This window comes from Centrocercus urophasianus, unplaced genomic scaffold (assembly GCF_019232065.1).
Source record: "Centrocercus urophasianus isolate 14NV4802_14NV808 unplaced genomic scaffold, USGS_Curo_1.0 seq_11, whole genome shotgun sequence".
NCBI classification, from domain to species: domain Eukaryota; kingdom Metazoa; phylum Chordata; class Aves; order Galliformes; family Phasianidae; genus Centrocercus; species Centrocercus urophasianus.
The window spans coordinates 16,864,914-16,885,379 of NW_024884253.1; the positions used below are offsets into that span (position 1 = coordinate 16,864,914).

Consider the following 20,466-nt stretch of genomic DNA (forward strand, 5'->3'; position numbering starts at 1 on the left):
AAAAAAAAAAAAAAAAAAAAAAAAGCTTTCTGAAACTGCGATGGTCTGGAATGGATTAGTGAATAAACTATGTACCTTATAAGGCAGATTGTCTAAACCAGACTTCCTTCCTCCCCAGAGAGCTACAAGATCGCTTTCTACATGTTCTCCTTCATCACCTTTCAAACCGACAGCAGTTTTTACTGGAAGTCATTCTCTGACTTCTGTATTGGCCTTCTACCTTGTTCAGCATCCTCACAGGGCTTTTTCTGAATTACCTGAACACAGCACACTTGCATCGAGGCATATCACTGGCTTATATCCTGACAAAGCTAGCATATCATTTGTTGAAAGTAGATTCCCAGCCTGATGAATCACAGTATGTTGTGCAATAAAAAAACATGGTTACTTTGGAGGAAAACAAAGAGTTTTGTTTATTATTTAAATGTCTTTAAGGTAATAGCTCCAAGGAGCCATTTTCAAATGGATAATATTGATAATTACCCATATAATAACATTTCTTTGTTCTTTGTAACTTCACTGTGCTCCCAATATGCTGCTCAATATTTTCCCCCAGATTGAAAGCTACAATTAAAAAAATATACATACATGTATGCATATGTCTGTGTGTTCATGTATATATAGATATGATGTTTCTAGTGAATAGTGACTTACTTTTTTGTGGTTCCATGACTACTTCATCTGTTAAGGTCTGTAATGTTTTCAGACCTAAGAGAAAATTGTGCTATAAACTTGAAGTAGAAAGGAAGCAGTCATTTCATCATATCAGTGGCGTTTCACATCAAAGAGTGTTGTACAAATATATTCAATGTTTACAGATTAATCGGTATAAAGACACCCTTCTTTTTAATTTTTGTGAGTTTTTATGTCAATAACAGTCATTAATGAAAGCTAGTAGAAATATTTTCAACTCTGTTTTCATAACGTGTCTCGAAAAATGGATAAAACTTGTTAATCAAGAACTCAACAAAGTTCTTTCTTCACTCTATTTGAGTATTAGAGTTTTTTTATTCTTTCTTTCTTATTTCCATATTACAGTGCTCTGACAACCTTTTAAAAATCCTAAATGTATTATGTATGTCTTTCAACCTGTTTAAAGATTTCTTGATGAGGTTTCTAGGACTTTTTATTATTTAAATGTGCTATAATATATATTAATTTAATGATATACGAAGAAATCTGTCCCTGTTGGAGTCAAAGTCCCTAAGAGCAGCTTTTCTCATGCTGCTTAGAATTTTTTTCCTTTTGGAACATGCTAGTGCAGAAGTCTCGAGTTTATTTAAATTTTTGCTTTTGTTCATCAGAGATTTTAATAAGTTTCTCATTGATTCTTAGTAAAACCAAATTAAATGCAGTTGTTATGGATTTCTCCTAGGAATATAGGGAGTGGTCCTATCCTGAGAACTTACTCTTATCTGTGGTATACTTGTGGCTATGGAAAGATCATTGCATAAATGCATATGCATTCCTTAAAATAGCTTAGTTTTGCAATTTATAATAACAAGAATTTTAATCTACACAGAAAACTGTAAAGAAACCAAGTGTCTTGACAATCCCTTCTTTCCACCACATGTTCTCAAAACACCACTCATAAATATTAGGATATATTATTCCTAAAGCTGTAAAACATCTGTTTGCTGTCTGTCTCTGTACATGCTAAATGGAAAGCTCTAAACGTTGTCAGCTTCCTCCTTCTTGCTTGACACGTCCAGTGTTATTTCAAATAAGACTGCCATCTCCGTAAGTTTGCTGTGTTCTTAGGGCTATGGTAGGAAACAAATAACACATATTATGACTGTCAAAGTCTATCTTTTAAATGAAATCATGAAGATATGGAAATCATTTAAATTTGGACATGGACAAGAGTTAAGGAGATGCCATGTACTGAGACATGGACAAAGATAAATGGATTTTTATTTTTACCTACTGTTTAACTGTACTGTAATATGAATATGACTTTTTTTTTTCTTCACATTGTCTGAATGTTTTCCACAGATTGTAAGAATCATAGAATATCCTGAGTTTGAAGGGTCCTGTGGTAATCATAAATCCATTTCTGACTCCACAAAAGGCAACCTAAAAATTTAACCATATACATAAAAGCATGATCTATACAGTTCTTAACAGACTCAAATGCGACAGCTTCTCTGGAGAGCCTGATCCAGGCTGATCCACTTTCTCAATAGAGATTTTTTTCTAATATACAATCTGAACTTCCCCTGATGCAGCTTTCAGACCTAATGCTCTGCTGTCTGTCACCAGAGAAAATAAATCAGCACCTCCTTCTCCTGTCCTTCATGAAGAAGTAATGAAACCAACCCCTAGTCTCTTCTAAGCTCAAATAACCAAGTATCCTCAGGCACTTCTATGTCATGCCCTCTAGACCTTTTGCCATTGCTCTTGCCCAAAGCTAGACACATAATAGTTTTGTCCCTTACACTGTGGAGCCCCAGTGTGCGCAGCACACAGCATTTAAGATGAAGCTAAACCAACACTAAATATAGTGGGACGAATACTTTTTTTTTGACAGGTTAGCTATACAGTAGTTAATGCATTTAATTCAGTTGGGCCATTTTGGCTGGCAGGGTGAAATGTTGACTTATAATGAGGTTATCATCAGTCAAAACCTCCAAATCCCTCTGCAGCAGTACAGCCACTTGTCCCCCAGTCTAAACATATATCTCAGATTACACCATCCCAAAAGCATAATCCACTATTACATTTCTTATTACATTTTATATGATTGGTTATTGTCTAATGTTCTACCAAGATCTTTCTCAAGGGAATCATTTAATTTAGTGTCATACACAGACTTAGTGTGCGCTTAGCTTCTTTGTCTGGGTCACTGATAAAAAATTTCAAGAAAAATGTCCCTAAAATTGAGCCCTGGGGAGCAATGCCACCAGCCTCATGCTGTCCCACTTACTACAATGCTTTGAGTCCTACCATTCAGTCAGTTGTTTACCAATGGTACTATGTATGTATCCAGTTACATGCTGGGCATTTTGTCCAGAAGGATACTGTGAAAGACAGCATCAAAGTCTTTGTTCAAATCTATAGAAATCCCTCATCCACTATCTTCTCTTTGTTCATTAAGTGGGTAACCTTGTCATAAAAGTATATTAAATAAGATGTTAGAGTGGGAGGTAGCCATATCTAGCACCTATTCAAACACAGACTGTGCCCAGGGACTGCTTTGTGATCCAATCTATAGTACACTAGTGTAACTCACAGTCTATCAGAAAAATTAAAATCTAGAGTCAAAAGGAGCATTTTAATAATTTTTGTGAAAATATGGAAAAACTAATAATTTTTGCATATAAATTTTGTAATTTTATCAAATAGTGATTTATGACTAAAAACAGCTTTATCATCGTAAAATTTTCAAACACGTCAAACTTCCTTGGTTAGTCTGAGCATAACAAAGCTCAAAGACTTTCACAGACGTCCTCCAAACATCCAAGTATATCTACAGCATGTAAGTATTGTATTTAACATTAGAGTTCACATGATGAAAAAAAAATCCGTGGGTATGATAAGATGTGACAATAATTGAGCATCTTTGGTTTTGAAATCCATGCATTTTTCATATTGGAACTTTCTATTTTCAAATTCCAGTGCAGAAATTCTTGTTCTGCTTTTGTTACCAACTAATGAGGCTTTAAGAATGAAATATCATGTTCACCCAATGTTCAATGAAGCTGAAAAAGTGTTTTCCCTCCCCCTCCTTTCATTTCTTCCTCCTCACTCAGATCCCTGTGATTTTCACAGAACTAGATATGTTGATCTTGCAAAGTATATTTTATTCAATATCTCTGCGAGTCCCACATTCATACATTTCAGAAAGAGATTTGCTGTTTGATTTTCTTTATTTAGTGAGGAAAAAAAAAGAAAAAAAAAAAAAACAACTTTTATATTACTCCAGCTTGTACAGCAAATCCAGGACCTGAATTTAATCCTTGCATTGTTATCATTTGTAGCAGCTTATATTAAGGCTCTGTGATATCTAGTAGAAACAACTCCATATGGATTTTATTACATTCTTCAGTTAGGTTAAATGACCTGAAATTATGCAGGCGTTTTGCCACTGATCTATTACCCAGAAGTAAAAACAAAGGTGGGGGAAGAGTGCAAATAAATAAAATCTAGAACTGTCTTGGACAGGAAGCAGTTTGTTGGGAAGTTTGTAACAACCAGTTGGTTTTGAGCATGAGAAACACCTCTTTTGGCATTTACAGTAGAATTACCAAACAGAAGAAAGTAGCAGAGAAGACAAATTTATTTATTTATCTGATATTAATAAAATCTTTCTCTTAAGCTCCCAGTTGTGGTATTTTACCATTGATGGGCAACTAAAAACTACCACACATTCTCGTGGTACATACTACAGGCTTTCTCTTCATTTTATATTAATAACAGACTAGAGTGGTGAGAAAGTAAAAGCAAACTAAAAAATCTTCCCACTGCAATCACCATCTTCTGCTTCCTCCCTTTGAGCAGTGTAGGGAAATGGAATGTGAGCTGTGGTCGGTGCATAATGCTCTGTCATCTGCCCCTCCTACATGACCACTCTCTTCTCCTGCTCCACTGTGGAGTCCCTCACGAGATGCCTTTCTTTCTGTACTGATCCCACAGTGGCTTCCCACAGGCTGCAGCTCTTCAAGAAATGCTGCAGTATGGGAACATACCACGTGGTTCATTTGTTGGGACTGCCCTGCTCCTGCACAGGTCCCTACAAGTGGCAGGTTCCTCAGCCCTTCTGACCCATTTGGGGCTTTTCTCCATGTCTGCAGCTTTGGCCCCGGGCTGCTCCTGCAGGAGCCCTCCATAGGCTGCAGCTCTTCAGGCTACTCTTACTGTTGCACCGTGGCCTTCTCCATGGCTGCAGGTGGAGATCTGCTCTGTGTGATGCCCAGGTGCTTCAGAGAAACAAAATGCTCTACCACAAGCCTCTCCTGGGCTCTGGGAGCTTCTTCACTGTGTCTGGAGCATGTCCTGCCTTTCTGCTCTGACTCTGGGAACTGCTGTTTCTCCTACATGTTCTCAGTCTTCTCAGTTACTTTTGTGCCTTTTTTCAATCCACTCTCCCAGAGGCACAACCAGTGTTGTTCACTGGCTCAGTTCTGGACAAAGGTAGGTTCCTTTTGGAGTTAGCTGGGACAGCTCCTGGACTCTTGAGGAGTCTATCCCTAGCTATCGAAACTCTGTTATGCTAACCCAGTGCATCACCACAGAATCAAAACAAGGGCTTGAAAAAACTTCTTGTTCACTGTTGACAGGTGTTAGCTGTGAAATGTGGAAGCAGATAGCACTCAACTGATACATAATTCTATTCTTGGCTTCACAGAGAACATCGAATGTTTTTTTTTTATTGTGAGTTCTACATCCTTTGATAGCTGCTAGTACTTACCTACTTCCATTCTGTCATAAAACCCTCCACAAAGATTTAGTTTACTCTTTTTATCTCTCATCAAATTCAACTACCCATACTAGTAATGACATTTTCTTCAAGGCCCTTCACTTCTCCTTTTGCCTACATAAGAATTTTCTGCTTGAACCCCTATAATAAAAAATTGTTACATTCTGTATGTTTATACACTCAGATGGTTATAATAACTAGACATGTATTTCCATGATCTTTATTTTTAAGCACCGTATTAAAGCAAACAATTACAAGATTGAAAGCTAGAGATCAATCGTATTTATCTACTTGATGGAGAATGTTTTGCTGAATTAACAGTTATGAAATTTCAGAATAAATAATTAATGTATTGAATTCTAGAGTGAAAATAAAGTAGCTTTACTTTCTGTGTTGTGAAAAATGTTACCATGAAATAATATCTGCTGATGTTTTATTTTATTTTAGTTTACTTGAGCACAAAATTTTAGAAATGGAAGAAAGACATAAAGAAGAGATGGACACTTTGAAGGAGGAAAAAGAGAATCTACAGAGTTTAGTCACTCGGCAAAGCTACATAATCCAGGAACTAGAGAAGCAATTAAACAAGGCAACGACTAATAACAGTGTCCTGCAGAAGCAGCAGCTTGAACTGATGGATACAGTTCATACTCTAATTACCCTGTGTTCTAAGGAAGGAGGTAAGAAAGCAGAGTTATAAAACATTACATACACAAGGAAATTTATTTCTTAAATGCTACATTTGTTTTTTGTTTTTTGTTTTTTTGTTTTTTTAATATAACTCAGTGAGCTTATTCCAAGCAAGAGAAGAACATGGAGGTATATAAGAGATGTGTAGATGTGGTGCTTAAGGACAGAGTTTAGTGGTGGAGTTAGCAAAGTAATGTTATGATTGCACTTGATGATTTTGTGGGTCTTTTCAAACCAAAATTACTCACATGATTCCATGATTATAATCAAGAACAAAAGACCAGATAAGAACCCACCAATCAAATAATGTTTAGACAGTTCTGAGGTCAACCCTTTTGTCAACAATCATATCTTATTATTTAAATTTCATATCATTGAGTTATTATACCATAACCTTAGCTGCTGTAAGACAAAATTTCACTGACTTCACATTATCAATACGGTTTTGTTCCTTTGATCATCTGTCTCCTGCTTTGACCAAATGCATTTACTGATGGTTACTTTATGGATGTCAACTCTCAAGTTCCTTTACAGTTACTGGAGAGAAAACAAAGGAAAGTAAATCAGAATTCCTTACACATAAATGTGTTTTAAAGCTGATGAATTCAGTTGTAGGCACTTAAGGTGCACTAGCCATCCAAAAGAAGTTCTTCCTCTGAACATGTTTTTGTTTACAGTAAAGGATTGTATTTTGTTGTTGTTGTTGTTGTTTTTCTAGATCTAGTTTATTTCTGAGTACATAAAACACATTATGAACATAAAAGAAAAAAATAACATCTTTTGAAAGAAAGGAATGACTAACCATCTAGGACAGTTCTCAAGTTTGATTATGTTAGTAAACACATTTCTTCTAGGCACTGAGAAAGAAATTGTGGTGGAATTTTAGTTTTCTAGTGCTAAAAAAATTACAGATATTCCTTCCATCAGGACTATCCAAGATGGCAGAAAGAAACTAATGTTGCTTGAAGATCACTGTGTGGGATGAAAATGAGACACTGGAAAGAACACATGAATAACTACGAAAAATTGGGCAAGGTTAAATAGGATAGAGGGAATAAGAGATGTAAGGGAGAATGTAACAGCAAAGGTCATATGCTAAGATTAACAACTAAAAGGGGGTAAACAGTTATGCCTGATATGCCAAGTAGTGGGTTAAAACTACTACTGGGGAAAGAAAGTTGAGAAAAGGAACATCAAAGAGACCTCTTTGTTGACAAAGAGGTGGTCAAACCTTTTCTGAGAAAAGATTCAGGGTAAACACAGAATAACTGTAGATGCACAAGTTCTGCTAGTTATTCAGTGAGTGTGGAAGTGTTAAAGAAAGGTTTATGTGACGTTAAGTACCAGCACTCCAAGGTCCCCAGCTCGTTTCCTCCTGGTAATTCTAGAGCTCTAATTACTATAAATAATTTTTAAAAATTAAAAAAAATAATTCACCTGCATTGTTACTCAGTGTTTGGTTTAATAAGCAGAAAAACATATCATTCATGCTGTTCAGCTCAATGCAGTGTGGGTTTTCTCTCTGCTGCATATTCCCATGCAACTTGTGTGGCTTAAATCTGAATAGTTCCAGTGGCGAGGATTACATCTCATCCTTTGGAAGTGTTTCCTGCTTGGACCCATGTTGATAGACTACTTTTTTTTTTCCTCTTCATATTTATTCTAAGTGTTCCCTTCTGCTTATTCTGTTAGACAGTTCCCCAGCATTTTGAAGTAAATAACATCCTTCATAGTAGGCTGTTCTCATATCACTAAAGAAAAACTGTGATGCAATGCAATTCATTTATCACGTTTTGCAATCTTTTGGCAAAGAAACCTGGCAAAGTTGTGCTCGGGGTTGTCTAATAGAGCTCAGGAGTATTTTAAAATTAATATCAATATGAAATATATATTATTTTCATATGGAACTTTACTACAAATTCTCTTTAAGATTAGAAAAAGAGTTTCAAAGTATTCCGAATTAGGTTCAAAGAAAAAGAAAACAAAACAAAACATTTTTTCTAAGATTAGTTTCCTCAGATGCTTCTTATAAATACTTCTAATGAGGATTTCAGAAGTGGATGTTTTAAGCTGGGCTCCTGGATCCAAATTCAGACATCTGAAAACCTGAATTTTCAGCAGTTTTATTTTTTAAAACAACTGAGGAAATGTGGAAGTAAAAGGTGTTCAGCATTGCTAAATGCAGAAATGTAATCCTAATTGGTTAACTCTCACCCTCAGTTTTGGACATTATTAATTTTTTTGTGTGTGTCACCATGGTAAGAATATTCCTTGGATGATTTTTTGAGAAAATTTTCAAAGAAATAATTGCAGGAAAGTTTCCACTAACTATCTAAGTTGAGCTGATTAATGTATCTGGTAAGCATATACACAGCTGAAAAGAAGCCAGACATCTTAAGTTAAAATAATATCCTGGAGTATGAGACTGTTCCAATGAAGGCAGAAAACTAAATCATTATAGTAAAAATTGCTACCAGATTCAGTCTATGCAAATATATGTTGAAAATAGAAGAGTACATGTGCTGGGAAATACAATTAAGGCTACTCACAGTTCTCACCAAAAATATGAAATTTACTCTTTCAGAAGTCTTTATGCGTGCACTTATGCTTAACACATAAAATATGTCATAAGAGGTGTTTATTGGGAGGTAGAGAATATCAAAATGTGAAACATACATCAGTGATACCTCTTCTGTCTTATACTGTTAAATATTGGTCATCTAATTTCATAAGGCATATAGCAGAAATGGAAATGATCCAGAACAGAATAGCATAAGGGAAATAATTGCAGACCTGCAACGATTTCCATATGAGGAGAGAAAACTGTAAAATACAGAAAAAAGTATGTACAATGTACTGCTATGTAAAATCACCAACTCTGGAGAGAAGAGGGAGAGCCAGTAACAGATATCTTTCATTGACAAAAGATAATATTTAGTTATACGAAGTTCTGATTGCTAGATATCATTGAGTCTAATAAAGATTTTTGAATTATTATAAAGATGAAGAGCTATCAAAAGACAGGCTCCCTTAAAAACTTCAAGTTTTTTACTTTTGGTACTCATCTTTGAAAGGAAGTGTGACCTAAGCAAGGCATCAAGTCTAAGAGGCAAGACTGTTACAGATGAGTAACTTCCCAGGAATGAAAACAGGAGATGAGAGGAATTGAAAAATGTGGCTAAAACTTCAGTATTTTGAGAATGTCTTTAAGTACCTTTTTCAGATTTCCCACCATAAATTAAAAGTGTACAACTGTGTATTTTACAAACTCTTGCCAGTCTCAAGAAATCTAAAAACGGTAAAGTGATAAAAACAAAAAAGTGTCACATATGGCAAGATGATCTCCTTCGCTCATTTCATAATACTCAGGCTTTCCAATCTGTGAAATAAAGTTAGGAATTAAAAAAAGATATTTTAAGTAAAATTACTGTTGAATGACTTTATTTGAAACCAACCATTGTGGTTGTTTTTTTTTTTTGTTATATATCATGAGATAAATTGATTCCAGTAATGACATAATGACACTATTTTTAGATTAGTTTAAGTAAGTTAGAAGACTTTCAGAAGACTGCCTATTAGTAGTCTGTGAGGAAATTAATGGCTAGTGTGAAGATACAGCACTGAGAAGAAACTGCTTTTGTTCAGTTTTACACTCTGAGAATCTTAACATAGTCCCTAATACTGGATGACAATCCTACAGTATGATCTGCTTTGGTGCTTCAACCATGGCTAGATAAATGTTGTGAGTATTTCTAGAGAACTTAAAGGGGAATGAGGAAGAAAGAAAAAAAAGTAAAAAAGAGGATAATTTTTAAAAATACAGATGGATTAAAAGATAAAGTCCAGATCCCACTTTCAGTGCTGGTTTTGTAGAAGGCTAGTTTTGAGATGGAGGCCACCTGTTCAGCACAAATTATTTGTGAGTTTCATTTCCAAAATACCACCCACCTCTCTCTGACAGTGAGTAATTCTAGGATTTCAAATGCATATAATCCACGGAAACAGAAAATCTGAAAGGTCCCGAAGATTGCAAAGAGTCAAATAAATGCAGGATACTGCATTTGTGTGTGGGAACACACAAGTCTCCATTTTGGCCTGTGTCTATGGCTTGTTTATATATAGTTTCAGGCTAAACAATCTTGGAAGGGGCTATCAATAATTTCTAAATCAGAATTTCTAAAAAAGCAGTGCTGTCAGGCACTAACCTTATTGAAACGACTGTCAGTATTGTGGAAATTTAAAGAAACTTTCTAGAAATCAAGTAATCTCCATACTCAAATCTAAAAAAAAAAAAAAGACAAATGCCTGTAAATTTTACTTTTCTGCAACAGAAAAATAGAGAAATAGAAATGTTGAGCTGAAGGCTTAATTAATCCTTGTAGAGGTACTTCACCACTATCTGCAAAGCTGTAGAAGTCCTTCACTTATAGAAGATAACAAAGAATTGGATATAGATCATTGAGTTGTTTGCAAAGGTTGTCAAAGATTTTGTGATTCTCATTTTCTTAAAACTGCTCATTCCTCACACTACTTTGAAGATTATTCTGAGGATGGATAAAGCATTTTAGTCTTATGTGTATGAATGGAAAAACATGTAGCCTTGGCTTATCAGTCACCTTCTGTTTCTGTCCATGTTGAGATTTCACAATTCTCTGGATGAAAATATCATGTTTGATATTGTATGTTCTAAAATTTTAGTAAGTCCATCTAAATTTCTGTTTCTCCCACTATCAACTGGTATTCTGAGTATTTCAGAATATGAAAAGCATGAAAATTCTGTTGATTTAGGCACATTACTTTTACGGTCAACCAATAAACATGTAAGACAGTAAAAGGTATGCGAGATACTTACTAAGCTTCCAGATCAGAAAAAAAATACTTTTCAAATGGATTTTTAGTGTTGACTGGAAAAAACTGCAAGGAATGCACTGCAAATTGTGTTAAATAATAAATAATATCTTCATCATAGAAGTATACCCAAGTTGAAACTAAGTAATTCAGAAATTGCATTAGTCCGGTGGGATATTATGTTTAAAGCCAAAGGTCACAAAATGTGCTCAGTCTGAAGTCTCATCTATTTTCAAATACTTTCTTCTTTTTCTTTTTTTGTCCAGTAGAAGAAAATTGACCTAGAGTGCCTATCATGTTAACACTGCTTTGCATAACTTCATAAGTTCTCCTACCCACAGCATAAGGGAATTTAAAATTTCAGCATGGAAATACATTTATATTTAACGTTTACTGTCCTTTTCTGGTTTGTTTCTTTTTTTTTCTTTTTTTTTTTTTTTTTTAATGTATATTGTCTGTCAGACTGTATATTAGCATACCTTATTAAAATGTTTGGTCCGAATTCATGCACTTAAGATTAATGGAAATGTAAAAAAACCTATTGTCATGAATGTCTGTTTTTGTGACCTCCTAGTAGGGGAGAAATAAAGCATTAGCTTTCTCTTGAATGCTGATGAGAAGCTAAGCTTAATTCTCAAAATAATACACACATATGCCAGGAATTTACCTCCCCAGAAGTGCCTATTGAGTTTGTGAAGTAAACAACTTCGTTAGGTCTGACATTTCTGCAAAGGTTCAAATCTCTAGACTTCGGAATAGATTTCATATTTTAGAAAATGCTGCATGGAAAATTTTGTTCTATTGGAATACTTACTTTTAAAAGGCATAGTAGTTCATTTACTCAAAGCATTAACCTTAAGTATTCTAACTTGTAGGACACGATTTTATCATGTTAAAATTTATACTGAAATATACAGATTGAGGATAGAGTAAGAACTTCAAAGAGATGACCTGGAGGTTGCAGACACAGGGGAAACTCCATTGGCACTAACAAAATTACCCCAGCAGAGAAGCTGGCCTATTTCATTAGCAAGACTTCAAAGACAGCTTCTATAATACAAGTCAGTTTTTAAAAAGAAAAAGAGAATTAGAAAAGATTCATCAGAATGCCAACATAGATTAAAAGATTCAGGTGTTCCTAAAGATAATTTTAGGTCTCACTATTTCAACTGTGTTCAGCAACATGCATTTTTGTATTGTACTTATGCAGAGTAGAAGAATAAGTTTGTACGATACAGTTACTGGTTTTATGTGCACAGCAAAAATGATATTGGTATTCATCTGAGATATAGTCTGTGGTAAACATTTCACTAGAAATCTCTTTTAACTCCTTAACGCTTGTCTCCTTTTTGTACTTCATCTCTAACTTTGTTAAGAATTTTTTTTAACGTGATATAGTGTAACTCATGAGGCAGGAGCCTTGTATGGCATACCAGTCACTTCATTTTTCTTCTGAAGCATGGAAGCAATCAGAACAAGATTTTTTGATAATTTAAGAAGTTTATGACCAACTTTGGCTGCAAGCTGTAGATCTGAAGTGGATAAAGAGTGTACCTTGATCCACACATTTTAAGTATGGTTAAAAGAAAGAAATACATGAATAAACTGATAGGTTTTTTTCTCTTTCTTTTGTAGCTGGAATTGGATAACCCTAACACAAATAACAAAACATGACACTTTATTTATAAATTCTAAATATTTTTATTATTTTTTTCCTACTATTGAGTAAGAATAAAATAAAAACAAAATTAAATTGACTTGGCAAAGCTAGAGCAGCCTGATCTTTGAATAAAACCTGTTTTAATGCACTGAAGCCATTTGTGTTCCACACTTCCTTATTCTGCCATTATGCACTACAGAGATAATGAGAAGTGTCAAAGCTAAGGACGGCAACGTTTTTGTACAATGATATAGAAAAAAAATCTTTAGTGTGAGGGTGATCAAATGCTGGAACAGACTTTCCAGCAAGGCAATTGATGCCCCATTCCAGTCACGGTTCAAGATACATTTGGACGTTATCCTCATTGAGGTTAACCTTAAAGTGATCAGGCAGTTGGACCTGATGATCTTTGAAGGTCCCTTCCGACTGACCTATTCTACGCTATTGCAGAAGATTGCTGTGAAAAAAGATCACATTTTTCCACCCATGATTCACAAACAGTATTATAAGCCTATTCCACTTATTTAGAATAACTGTCTATATCTGTATTTTGAAATCTTGAAATCTAGAGATAAAAAAATGGAATTTTAATTCACTGAGTGCCATGGAAAGTACTCCTTTTCTTCCTTGTCTTCTATGTACAGAACCACCAAGGTGAAAGAGGCTGCAGTGCTTCAGTTGTATTTGTGCAGTTGTGTAGGAAACACCTGCACATCAACACCAGTATTGTTTTGTTCTTCACAGGTTTATTTGTTCATGTGCTATAGACTTTCTGTTACCTTTGGAAAGTTTTTATGGTCACACACATTTTTGCAGAGATGCTCAGATAGTTTACGAGCTTTCAGGAGCCAATTTTGCCTGACTCACCTACCATTTAGGGGGCAGATGTAGAAGCCTGTCTACACTTCCTTTAGATTCATCAAAGAAGCTTTTGTTTAATGAGTTGTCTTAGGATGAGGAGAATTGTGCCTGAAAGTGCCTTTTTCTCTCAATTATTGATAAGGGGTGAAAAGAATAGTGCTGCTGTTTATATGATCAGTATCTACACTGGGAAAACATAATTTTATAAGTGCTGTTTTCTGAAAGTAAAGAAATAATGACATTAATACCAAATAATAATATTTTGAAAATAAATATATATACCTTGTTCAGTCAAGGACAACTTCATTTGTAAGTTACACTGTACAATAAAATGCAACTAAATTTATTAATTATTGTCAAGTCAGACCATGTTTTAATAGAGATACTATACTTATATAAGTTAATTGACGTGTACATTATTTAATATATCTTTCAGTGGGAAAAATATTAGAGCTTTCCAAAACAGAACTGGGGATTCCTGTATTTTATCCCTATTGAGTTACTGATGATGACAGCAAATTAATATTTGTTAATACTGAGGAATGAACAATTTGAGTGGATATTTTTATACTTCAGTTCTTGGTTATTAATATTGAAATCAATTGCCATCTCTCATTCCTACAGTATGTCTCAGTGCCAAATCCCTCTTCACTTTGCTTTATGAAAATGGTATTATTCAGTTCCAGCAAAGATATTAAAGGGGATATCAGCCATGTATAAACCAGCCAACAACACTGCTAGTGTCACCCAAATGGCTTGTTAATGAAGTTTTTTTTTTTTTTTTATATGCATGATTCAACTGGAAACACTAAATGCACATTAGGGTTTCTGTGTGGAAAAATATAAATCAATTAAAGAAATATGGACACTGGAGATATTAAACAAAGCCAGTGGCTTAATCTCTCTTTTAGCATTTTGTGAAAGACTTCTTTAGTTCTCATCTGTCCATGAATAGCTGGTTACTCACAAAACTGCTGTCTCAAGCAGAAACTATTAAGGAACTATATTACAGCTGGATAATTAAGTGTCTTTATCTCTTTGTAAACGGGCCATAAGGCATTCTATTTCAGCTCACTAATGAGGACCACTTTATGGTATTTCTAAGTGATGTCTTTCAAATGCGCAGTGAATCGAAGTATTATTGTTGTTACCAGTCACTAAGGCCAGATTTATTGGGAAACAAACTTGATAACTGTTGGTAATTTATTAGGTAGTAAATAATTATGCCCTGGAGAGGGTGAAAGCTCACTAAGTTAACATCATTTTCCAAGACCTAGTCAATTCCTGCAGCACTACAGGAGAGGAATTCTGCTTTAAATGATTTATTTAATAAGTAGTTGGATAGCTTCAATACTCCTGCTATGCCATTGTTTGCTTTTCTTACTTTACACTCTTCGTGGGGAGGAAAAAAAGAGAAATGTAATATTCTGTTAGCTGCTAAAACTTTTCTGTAAATTTTAGTATGAGGCAACTAATTTGCCGAGCCTTTTTGCTTCCCTTCTCCCCTTAAAAATATGGGTCTGAAATTCTTGTATGTAATGACCCTTTGTGTTTCTAATGAATCTGAAACTGTGCTAGTTCTTAGGCTGCAGAATCAACTTAGCCTTGCTAACTACATTTCAGCATAGCTTGGTAGTTGTGTTGAATTATATTAAGAGAGGTTTACACATTCACTTGGACCTCCCACATGCAGTATGGAAATATGGAAGGGCTAGGGGTTGATGGCAAAAGGACTACTTTTTATTTTGTCATTGCTCCTTGGGAACAAAATCCTTTCACTTCTCTGTTCATTCTAATAATTTTAGAACCACACAATAAGCAAAATTAAGGGAGTTGTTCCAGTGGAATTACATGCCTGTTAAAAAAAATAAAATAAAATAAAAAAAAAGGATATTGCTAAACCCCCACCTCAAAAAAAAAAAAAAAAAAAAAAAATAAAAAAAAAAAATCCAAGCCTTCTGCTAGATCTCATGTTAGTTGACTCACTCTGGCTGTGGAGGCTGCAACCAACAGCAATGGGAAGAGCAGCACCACTCATTTAAATGACACTGCAGATTTATTTGGGGGTAATAATGAAATGCTCCCTTAAATATAAAATGAAAATGTTTACTCATACTGCCATAAACTCTGAAAGTTCAAATGAAGGGCAGCATTTTCCATACTAATTTTTCAGCAATTGAGCGTGGCCAAGGAAGGAGTTCTAGAGTTCTGTTTCCTTCCAGCTTAAATAGCCATGTAAGTTCAAGGTAAACTCCCAAGTAAATCTTGAATGCACAGGATTTGTTTCTTGACTATTAATGAATGAAATGGAAAATTGAATAAATTATGAAATCTTATAAATTACTACAAATGAACAGAAAAAAAAAACAGAAAAAAACTATGTACCACAGTATAATTGATGATGTGCTCAAATATTGTGCAAAATATTTGATCCTATGCCTGAAAAACTAAACAAGAAATTCTAAAAAAAAGATGATGAAGAGTGTGACACAGAGTCAACCAAGTATATTAGATCTGAAAAAATTGCAGCATGCAGTAGAGATGATTAGCTTCTTATGTATCTGAACAGATTGGAGTCCAGGATATGCACTATTCAAATCTTCTTTGCCAGGTACAGAAACTTGCACTTGCATGGCTATCATTTCAGTCTGTAGGCAGCACCGTGCTTGTCTGAAAAGCAAATCTGAGTTGGAGCATGTTTCCAGTTTTGTGTCTGTTTCTGTGGTGCACAGAACATTTCCAACACAACTGTGTTACTGAAAGGAATACTGGTGCAACACATACATCTATGTTGCAGTTCAATATTTGTTCTTAAGCAGAGGTTGGTATCTGCAAGACTAGGCCACTAAAATGACACACTGTACTTCTGGCTGTAGGTCAGCAAAAAAAGAGTGGCTGTAACTTGGAGAGGCTGTAACTTTCCTCCTCAAAACAAAAATAATCTTCACCCTTTCTCTGTGAGATCTGTTTGTGGTTCCTGGCACTAACTCTGGGAACATATATGAATGGTGTGGGCCATGTTCTAGACCTCCATGCTGGGGATATTTGACTGACATCCTTCTGAGAACATTATCAAACTGTTCCCAATTCAATTCTTTGCAAGCCGGGTACTATTTGCAATTTTAACTGGAAAGGCAGTGGAGCACAGCAGCTGCACCCAAATGGCTGGAAAAAGGGTTAGAGATACAGGATATCTTATGGAAGTGTAGGATTCCACACTGTATGTCTGGAACCACAACAAGATTAAGGGAAACTTTGCTTGCAATCTGGATACTGATAGTAACTAGTACGCTGTAGTCCTTGAATGACCCTGTCCTTAGATGCTGCATCTGTAGGTAAAGAGACACCAGTTTACAAGATTCTCCTTTTCAACTTGTTAAAAGCTTCTCACCTGAGACACATGAAATGCTTTTGTCAAAGCAGGTAGAATTTATATAAAATATGTTTGCAGTAAGAGAGAAGTGAGTTGGAGAGAGAATTTTCCTTCTAAGATTCAAAAGCACAAAGAATATTTTTTGTATCTTTTGGTTTGTTTAGTGACTACTGAATCTTCTAAGAAAATCTGATATGCGTAAATGAAACATTTAAGCCATGAAAATAAAATAATTCAATAAGGTACTGCAGAAATTTCTGAATCTGTTCAACTAAGTCACCACCACAGAAAAAAAAAACCAACAGCTGCCTTTCATTTACTGGCAATATCAATACAGGACACAGGACTCTAGTGATTAACTCAGTCTCAACTGATTTCAAAAATATGTCAGTTCAGAACTTAAATTATTTAGTAAATATGAACGTGATTTTGTTGATTCAGTCAACATAATGAACTGCAGTTTGATGTTTTTTGTTATTTATAGACAAACTGCACTGTTCATTCACCAAATATCTGTTTTTCAATTCACTTGAAAAACAGTGAATTAAGTACTTAATTTTCCTAATAAAAAAAAAGAATTCTTGAAAAAATTGATGTATAATTTTTGAAATATTTTTTCTAGTAGATCAAACTAGATGATTTTGATAGATATAAGAAAAAAGATACATATTATATATTTTATATTTTTTATTCCCAGAGGATGACTTTAGATTACTACATATTTCAGGAGCTGTTTCCTCTTTAGAGTTAGTTGCTATTTTTTAATATTTGGGTAGAAAAGCAGATTGCTTTTGAGATAACCTTACAAACTAATTTACTAAGCATTTTCTAGCAATAGAACTGCTCAGCTCTGGCGTCTTAGAGCTCCTGGGTGAGCAACCACATTTATTTGGATTCCTGTCCTTCTGTGAAGCTGCAAAGCAACCACATTGCCAGGGCTTTTGCACCTACTTGGGAACAGTCAGCTGGAAGAGCCCTGAGCACTTATAGAAGATACTTGCTATGTTATCTGGACTTAACCTGTCATCCAAGGCTTTGGTGAAAAAAAAAATAAAGCCGAGGAACTGACAATTGAAAGAAATAACTCTGCAGATGGGGAAACATGGATAGTATAAATGAAAGAGAAAGTTATTGGACTGAAAATTAAGCAGAAGTCTTTTGTGTATACAGTGAAATGAATTTATTTTGCTTGTTAATTAATCTTCTGATCAGGAGAGGAGGTTTTTATGTAGAGACATTGTGTCTTCGTAGGGCATGACTTCATCACCAGCTTATTCATCCAGAAAATGCAAAACAAAAAAAAAACCCTCCAGGTCTCCAAATTTTGGCGAACTATTCAGGTCTAAAAATCATGATATTATTTTACTTGACACAGACTTATCTTTTTCTTTGGATACATAAACCTTTGACTAAGTATAGTATCTGAAAATAGCTAAACTTACATTAGAAAATGCTAAAGAAATTTGAGGTGTTTAAGCTGAACAGAGAAATTCAATGGCTACATGATTTGTTTTGAAGCTCTTTCCTTGAACTTTATTACTTTTTAATATTTATTCACGATTTGTCAACCAGTGTATCATTCATTGGATGCATAAAGGATTCCAGGTCTATGCAATGTCATACAATAGCTGATCCGAAAGAAATGCCTCCTATTTTACTATGTTGGCCTATGATGTCAGAGACAGTCTTGGTGACATGGCAGTAGAGGTGGAACCTTCCTGCCAACGTTCCATTACATTTTGTTGCCATGTGACAGATGGCAGCAGAGAGGCACTCTGACAAAATGATCTCTGACCCAGAAATGTGAATGAAGGAAAGGTATGTAGTTGAATTCTTCCACGGGGAAAAAATTGCACCCACTGACATATATTGATACTAGCTAAACATGAATGGAGACCAAACAGTGGATGTGAGCACAGTGAAGCAGTGGATGTTGTGTTTCAGCAGTGACAACAGTGTCAGCAGGTCACCTCTGCAGATTGTGTGGCCTGCACGCCCTTGTTCATTGCTAGCCAAAAAGCATAGCTAATGGTGGTGACTGTGTTGAAAAACAATGTATCGTAGCTGACAATTTGTTCTATCAAATTGTTCTCCTTGATTCTATTGTTGTTTCTGTGGTAATAAATGTAATAAATAAAAAGTAATATTTTGGAGCATCCCACATGGAAAAAAAACAAAATCTTTTGAGTAATAGAAGTTATTTGGAAGCAATATGGAATACTGAGTTAGAAAAACAAAATTTAACCTTAAAAAAATCATATTTTATCCTGCAAGTGCATTACCATTAGCATTCCTGAGTACTAGTTTTCTGATGACTTTAGGCTCTTGTAAATTACAGCATGATCTGTTCAGGAAAATTTTGTGCTTGTCTTACTAAATGCATTGTGCTGCAACATGTAACAGCTCAATAGTAGCTTCACAAGTGGCTGAACTTTCCTTCTGGTTTTCTGGGAGAGGGAGGACAAGCACCCAAAGAAAGCTGTCTTCTCCTGGCTACAGTGGTTCAGTGCACGAAACCCACTGCTGTAAAATAATTGGGTTGCTTAGTCTGTAGGAAATTACCACATCTGCTTTGTGTGGTCTTGGGTATTTCAGCTGACTGATACTGAAGGGAAGGAAGAAACTGAGCGTATGCAAGACATTTATCTGTCCCTGTCACCTTCCTCTCTGATGTCAACAGAAGTTTTGTTGTGTTTTCTCTAATCTCTAAGCAAAAGGTAAAAATGTTTTTCTAAGTATGCTTTTTAGACATTCATTTCCTGAGAAAATTATTTTCAAATCTAATTCTAATTCATTTGGAATTAAAATCTTCATTTGAAAGTCAGATAATATTAACTTTGGGAGATAATCCTTAAATTTTTGTCTAACTTTCAGTTAAAAATGAACCAAATTCAAATCTTAGTATCCCTGAGTGACTCTTAAGTGTTTGCAATGTGTATATTATGGTAAAATAGAGGTAACATGACCTTTCAATACGCATTATACATATTAAAATATAAGTAGTTAAAACTGAAGGAAATGAAGACTCTGCCTCTGTACAATAAAATACATTTTTAGACAAAAGAAACTAATGTCTGAAGTTGAAACACCAGTATTAGAGAAAGTCAGGCTGGGAAGAATGGATTTAATCTAAAGCCCCTTGAAATCAATGAGAGGCTTTGCTTTAACTCCTCTGGGATTTGGCTCAAACCCCAAGTAATTATTCAAGCTGGACTTTGGTCACTGATGCTAACACCATCTGCATATAGAAAAGTACTGTGAAATCTTTAATTAACACGAGTCATGAAGGCCTCACTTCTATGATTTATTTATAACCTGACACCTTCATGCAGTATTCTGTGTGCCTTGCTGAGGGCCCCATCTCACAGGGAAGTGTCATCTACTGCATCACCAGCACTGCCTTTCTTTTCCAAGTTTCAAAGTAGTCAATTTCCAAATGAAGTTCACGTGGAAGTACCTGAACCTAGTTTTATTTTTATTGATGGTGTTCAAAGAAAACAATAAGCACAACGTATGTGTGGAAAGGCAAAAATACGAGGATTTTGTTTGCATCTGTATCTAGAGAGTAGGATAATCTTATAATAATTCAAGTCTGGACTTCTCTTTTTTTTTTTT

General features: G+C 35.0%; 1 protein-coding gene across 1 annotated transcript in view; it reads left to right on the plus strand.

Moving 5' to 3' along the window:
• ANGPT1 (angiopoietin 1) overlaps positions 1-20,466 on the plus strand; it is a 161,900-nt gene that overhangs the window by 84,068 nt on the left and 57,366 nt on the right. Inside the window, exon 4 of the mRNA XM_042839619.1 lies at positions 5,867-6,099. Coding sequence (XP_042695553.1) covers positions 5,867-6,099 — 233 coding nt within the window. The remainder of the gene's footprint in view (positions 1-5,866; positions 6,100-20,466) is intronic.